The sequence below is a fragment of the Temnothorax curvispinosus genome, unplaced genomic scaffold (genome assembly GCF_003070985.1).
Source record: "Temnothorax curvispinosus isolate PA1 unplaced genomic scaffold, ASM307098v1 QBEX01008721.1, whole genome shotgun sequence".
Taxonomy (NCBI): domain Eukaryota; kingdom Metazoa; phylum Arthropoda; class Insecta; order Hymenoptera; family Formicidae; genus Temnothorax; species Temnothorax curvispinosus.
This window is the reverse complement of record NW_020218501.1, coordinates 3,509-9,686: the sequence shown is the minus strand read 5'-3', so window position 1 is coordinate 9,686 and position 6,178 is coordinate 3,509. Positions and strand designations below refer to the sequence as shown.

At 39.7% G+C, this 6,178-nt stretch overlaps 2 protein-coding genes across 2 annotated transcripts; one reads left to right on the top strand and one right to left on the bottom strand.

The window, feature by feature from the left end:
- Positions 1 to 1,507: 1,507 nt before the first annotated feature.
- LOC112458143 (tRNA (uracil-5-)-methyltransferase homolog A-like) lies at positions 1,508 to 4,088 on the top strand. Its single transcript, XM_025021587.1, has 8 exons — positions 1,508 to 2,122; positions 2,203 to 2,361; positions 2,422 to 2,614; positions 2,691 to 2,818; positions 2,905 to 3,155; positions 3,224 to 3,458; positions 3,526 to 3,718; positions 3,804 to 4,088. Exons 1-8 carry the CDS (start codon positions 1,805 to 1,807, stop codon positions 4,037 to 4,039), a joined length of 1,713 nt encoding a protein of 570 aa, XP_024877355.1. The 5' UTR covers positions 1,508 to 1,804; the 3' UTR covers positions 4,040 to 4,088.
- Positions 4,089 to 4,494: 406 nt separating this feature from the next.
- LOC112458144 lies at positions 4,495 to 6,159 on the bottom strand. The gene is made up of 2 exons (XM_025021588.1): positions 5,604 to 6,159; positions 4,495 to 5,456 (listed from the first exon to the last, which is right to left on the bottom strand). Exons 1-2 carry the CDS (start codon positions 5,980 to 5,982, stop codon positions 4,972 to 4,974), a joined length of 864 nt encoding a protein of 287 aa, XP_024877356.1. The 5' UTR covers positions 5,983 to 6,159; the 3' UTR covers positions 4,495 to 4,971.
- Between the last annotated feature and the right edge of the window lie 19 nt (positions 6,160 to 6,178).

The following is a 6,178-nucleotide window of genomic DNA, read 5'->3' as shown; positions in this document are numbered from 1 at the left end:
TTTGACCTTTTGTCCGGCTCAAACGGCATTTCCTCCCACTGTGCGGCACCCCCGCTGCCCGCCGACCCCGCGTCCTGCTGTATGCATTGCTTTTTATGGTCACGCCTAGGGTGGGGGAAGCACCGCGGCCGTCCATTTACGGACGCTATTACACGGCACGGGTCTGTTTTCTATTGCTGAACTGGCTGCGCTAGTTCAGAGTTTATCCTTTTTACTCCACATTGGAAGGAAAAGGATGAACTCTGAACTATAGTGCAGTCCGCATACTATCGATACTATCGCCCGACCTCGCGTCGCATCGGCGCGAAGATTGTGCGGGAGTTTTTCTCTTCTGTCTGTAATTTTTTTAATTTTTTATACTGTATAATTGATATCTATAATGTAATACAGAAAATCCTTTTGAATGACACTTACTACAATTATAATTGATTCTGTGCGCTATTGAAAACTGTGCAATTTAAGACTCCGGATATGTAAAATTGGGCAGTTGGTTCCAAGGAATTATTTAAAAGAAACTTTTAAAAAGTAGGGTTGTCACAATTTTTTTTCGTGGCTATTCCAGATTCGATCCGTGCAATTCAAAAGTATACCGTGTTATTCGAGAGTTATTTGTTATATAATATGATATATAATAATATATAATACAAAACAGATTTATATATTTATAAAACCTACTGACGGTGTAACGAGCAAGGACGAGAACCGGTTCGCGAAGATCGACGCTCAAAAGGGAAAGGCCCTGACGCCTGTTGATTCGCGAAGGTGGGACTTTTTCTTTTGACAGACCGCCTGAGAGGAGGAACGTACGTGCTTTTTCTGCGAACGGTCGACGACGCCTGCGGCTGCGGCGTGTTCAGCACCGTGTCGTCCAAGCCGTAATCCTTGGGCTTCATCGGCGTGAACATCGCAGGCTCCTTTGTCCCCGATCGCAGAAAAAGCACGTACGTTCCTCCAGCGACCCTTCATTGTTCCGCAACTGCGCGAGTTTCCCGCGGACCGCGTGACGGGACCGATCAGCCGCGATCCCACTCCGGCCCTTTTAAACAATAACAGTCGATCGATTTTGCAGTTCAAATTTGAAAAGTCTCGGAGGTCACCGACGATTGGACACGGACTTGAAGGCCGCGACGTAGTTTATCATCCCGCCGACGCCTTCTGTCAACTCGCCATCTGCTGGCGAACGTCGTCGCGGGAATTCGGCGGTAAAACAGAAGGTTTGTTCTTCTTTTGAAGAACTTTCTGAACTGCACGCACTGGGTGCAGCTTAAAATGAGACAGATATATATTACAACTGTTGGAGAGAAAAGGAGAAAAGAGATGAAAGGTTACAAAAAGTTGTAACCTACAAAGAACAAAGCGTATAGGTTTGCTCCTTGTAGCTACGTTATGTTACACCTTCCGCGCTTGAAATGAGAGATAAATGTATAGTTATTAGATATTGAAGAAAGAGGGAAGATGTGAAAAAAGTGCAGAAGTGGGGGAGTACCGTGCATGTAAACATGTATCCTAACCTGCTCCAAGTTGCTTGGAGCAGTGACATGTGCTTCCTGATCAATATTGTTATTTTTCGTTTTTATCGCAACTGTTTAATTGGCTAACAGCCAAGCATTTAATTAGGATTAAATTAAACACGCTCGGTGTTTTATGCTTATATTACGCTTAGAGTGAAGTGTAAAAATACACGGGAGATAAGGAAGCTTAGACGAGTCCAGCAGCACAATTTATCTCGAGATAAGTGTCTTGTGAGACAGAGACGAAATTTTAACGAATTAAAAGTTGCGAATAATCTTAAGAAATTGACGCAATGTCTGACACAAACGCTACGGAAACGTTAGCGACCAGCGTCGCGGAGAACGAGAAAAATCCATATGCGTATCTCGAGAGAGATGATTTCACTTCTGAGAAGTACAAGATAGAGGTGCGCGGTTTGCCGAAGTATTACGGAATTGGTGAATTTAAGAAGCTCGTGAACGAAAAGCTGGACTTGCAATCGTGCAAGGTAAAGCCGCCCAGGAAAGGCAGCAGCTGGCTGTACGTATGCTTCAGAAACGAGGAGTGTCGTCAACGAGCGATAACCACTATAAATGGGATTTTGTGGAAGAACAGTAAACTCACGGCGCAGGTATTCTTCAGCCTTTCGTTAATGCTGCTTTCTCGGCAGACATTAAATGTATGTAGTTTTAATCCGTGCTTTCCCTTTAGGCAGCCAAGCCAGCTCCGGATCCCTTTGTGAAGAGAAAACTAGAGGAAGAGTCCAGCAACAAGCGTCTGAAAACTGACGCCGAGGATCCAAACTGCTCCCCCACTGATAGAATCAAATTTATTACTACCCCTTTGTGGAACATGCCGTATCCGGATCAAGTAAGGGATTTTATTACGTTCTCGTTGGAAAGTATCAAACCTTATGCTATATATTTTTAGCTGGAACTCAAGCAGAAGGAGATGAGATCTATCCTGATGAAAATTGGTCAGCAAATGCTCGTAGAAAGCAAAGGTCTGTCAGAGTGGATATATTCGCAAAAGAAATTGTACGATGGATTGCCGTGCAAACTGGAGAATATACTTTCGGCAGATGTTACTGAGGCGTATAGAAATAAATGCGAATTCACAGTTGGTGATTATTTCTAGATTTATACGAGGGTATAAAAAATTTTGCCAAGTTTAAATTTTTTTTTTTTTTTATGACGCAGGTAAAGACAGTGAACAGAGCAAAATTATGATTGGGTTTAGATTGTCAACTTATGCCTCGGGTTCTACAGCAGTCGGACCTATCGACGATCTTTGTCACATTCCGGAAAATATGAAAATTGCTGTAAAGGTTAATTTCAATTGTTGATTTTTTTTTTAGACGAGACCGATGGAGACGGACTTGGGATCTAAAATTTGCGCGTTTACATATTTCAGATACTAGAAACATTTATACGCGAGTCAAACTTGGAGCCTTTCAATCCGGTCGATCATAGTGGATACTGGAGACAAGTTACCGCTCGAACCACTCGTGCTAGCCATCTGATGTTGATAGTAGGAATACACCCTCAGGATCTAAGTAGCGACGAATTAGAGGAATTAAAATCACAGCTGAGAATATTTTTCGAAACCGGGAAAGGTGCCGACGCTCATGTCACTTCGTTGTATTTTCAAACAATAGATAAGAAGTAAGTATATTATGCGGAAGTAGCCATGTACATGTATTTTTTTTTATTTGCATAATTTAATTTTGCAGAAGTATAGGCGGTGAAAGTAGCGACTCCTTATATCATGTTAGCGGAACAGAATATATAGAAGAAACGCTACTCGGAATGAAGTTCCGAGTTTCGCCTCAAGCATTTTTCCAAGTCAATACATTGGGAGCGGAAGTTTTGTACAAGGCGGCGATTGATCTTGCCGAACCCACGATGGATACGGCGCTACTTGACGTGTGTTGCGGTACTGGAACCATAGGTCTCTGCTTTTCAAAGGTACGATCAATTATTATAAAATTTCCAAGGATGTACCATTGCAGATGTTAAACGTTCACTGTTGCAGCATTGCGGTGAGGTATTAGGAGTGGAAATTATTCCCGACGCTATAAAGGACGCCAAGGAAAACGCTATTAAGAACGATATTACCAATTGCGAGTTTTTTGTCGGAAAGGCGGAGGACATTTTGTTGCCAGTTATTCACAGGGCAACGAAATCCAATATCACTGCCATTGTGGATCCCCCACGAGCTGGTTTACGTAAGTTGTCATCACATATAAGTAACATTTACGATGTCGATATTATAAAGAAATGTTAACTTACCTGTATGTTAACTTATTCTAGATCAAAAGGCTTTATTGACACTGCGTAAGTCAAAAAAGTTGAATAGACTGGTGTACATATCCTGTGACCCTCGTGCTGCCATGAGAAATTTAATTGACTTAGCACGACCTAGTTCCAAGCAATATCTCGGTGATCCGTTGGTACCGGTAAAGGCCATTGCGGTTGACATGTTTCCTCATACTAAGCATTGCGAATTGATATTATGCCTTGAAAGGCTATCGAAGGCGATGAAATGAAACGAATGTACTATCCAAGAAAATACGGAATAAAGAACGTTCAAACGTATTTACATATTCTTCCGTCGTATGTATGTGTTAGCATAATATATACGTATATATTAGAGTTTTTTTGGACACGAATATAAAATTTGCTCTAAAGTCCCAAGAAGATAATCAAGAAAATGATAGAATTGTTGAACCAAACTAATGAAATCGATTTTTATATTCCTCATTTTTCTAAAGCGAGGGTCTTGTTTATCCTAAATTGGTACTGCCATTCATTACTTCCATAGATTTTATATAAAATATTACTATAAAATAAAATTACTTTGACTTATTTATAATCTGTTATAATTTTTTGGAGATAATAATTTATTTCGGAACACGATAAAGCGGATCACAGTAAAACTGCAGTTTATTCTAACTCAATCTTATAACAATATCAAGAATTTTTATAAAATATAATAGTTCCAATTTATTAATATATTTATACAAACTATATTAAAATAGTCTGACAGAATTATCACGCTTCTAGAGTCTTATCTCCTCGGGCTGGTTTCGTTAGTCTGCGTAGACTCACTCTTGGTGTTCACTTTCCTCGGCAGAACCGAACCTACCACCCTCACCTCTCTTACCTCCGCCTTCACCCTCAGGCCCTCCTCAAAAAGCTCCCTCACCTTCTCCAAACTCGATTCCTCTCCTTCTCAATCCTTATTATAACATTCCTCTTCCTCGTTTCCTCTTCGCTTCTCTCTTCCTCTTCCTCGACAACTGCCACAATATGTATTTGTTATTGCACATATATTCTTTAAATATTGTCAACATTCAATGCTAACAATTTCTCATAAATATAATATAACCATGTATTTCATAACAGAAAAAACGTTAAATTCTCTAATACAGAATTCGTTAAAATAAATGATTTATTTATAATTTTTTTTGTTTTATAATTAGACCATTGCTGGGCTTTGGTTCGTATCTAAAAATTCTACAATGTTTTCTAAGATTCTTTTTTGATTGGTGACACGAGGTTTATTATCTTTTTGTTTAGCCGACAACAATTGAATAATACCCTCTCTTCCACTTTTTTCATAAATATCTTGTAATTTTGCACGATTGATCCCTGCTTCTGCTATTTTTTTAATCATTCCGTTGGAGATAACATTTTTAAAAATGTTCAAAGATCGTTTCAGTTTTGCTGTCTTTTGCAGTCGAGTTTCATGGTCAAGTGATTCCTTGAACGATTTGTGGTTTCCAATCAAATTCTCTTTCGGAATAGTTGAAGCGATTTGTTCGAGTATTTCCACATCGTATGCTGCTTCGTGGAAATTTTCAGTCAGTTCTATTTGCAACAAATCTTGGGCTAAAGTAGACAGTTTAAACATCCCTTTACCTTTTCTCTGAGGATAGAGTTTTTTAAGAGGGACAAGAGTATCTGAAAATCCGACGATAAGGTTTTTGAAATCCTCTATCATTGAATTATTTATCAAAGCACGGAGTAAATAACCAGTGTCAAATGTTGCATTGTGCGCAACAAGAATACACGGTTTTGATATTACAGCTAGCCATTCTTTGAACTCACGTAGCACTTTCTGCAAAGGGCTCGACTGAACTCTTTCGTCATCCAAAAATAACTCTCCTGCCACAATTTTCAAGCCAGTGATTTCTGTCGCTTTAGGCATAATTGGCTGAGTAGGAGTCGCGTATGCGCAAAATTTGTATTCTTCGCATTTTGCAGCAATCTGCAGAATGTCTGCTGACTTATGGAATCCCGAAGTTTCCAAGTCGAAGAATACAAACTTTATATTGTCTGGTGAGAGATTAGTATTCTGGATATTCTCGCCACAATTAGATTGATATTGAATTCCTTCAGTCTGTTCAGATTCTTTTCTCGAAACCTGACCTTCTTGAGCCAGTATATTTTGACGAGTTTTTATGGAAGGCAACATTGCTTCTGTCATTTTTCTTGAATACTTCAATTCTTTATTTGTTATGAACGATGCAATATTGTATGGAAATTCCAGTGGGGAATCTCGGAATGGATGCCGATTTCACTCTGGACGGTTAGAAAAGATTTACATGCAGATAGTGACTTGGTAAAAATGTCAATGCCAAGGGAACGGGCTTGGAAAATTTAGCGGTGAAAGAAGACCCTGT

Bases quoted from the DNA above. Each gene is read 5' to 3' on its own strand.
- LOC112458143 (XM_025021587.1), top strand. From the start codon at position 1,805: ATGTCTGACACAAACGCTACGGAAACGTTAGCGACCAGCGTCGCGGAG. The intron at 3,156-3,223 runs GTAAGTATATTA...TTAATTTTGCAG, and splicing joins TTTCAAACAATAGATAAGAA to AAGTATAGGCGGTGAAAGTA. The intron at 3,719-3,803 runs GTAAGTTGTCAT...AACTTATTCTAG, and splicing joins TCCCCCACGAGCTGGTTTAC to ATCAAAAGGCTTTATTGACA.
- LOC112458144 (XM_025021588.1), bottom strand. From the start codon at position 5,982: ATGACAGAAGCAATGTTGCCTTCCATAAAAACTCGTCAAAATATACTG. The intron at 5,457-5,603 runs GTGAGTTCAAAG...TCGGATTTTCAG, and splicing joins CCCTTTGCAGAAAGTGCTAC to ATACTCTTGTCCCTCTTAAA.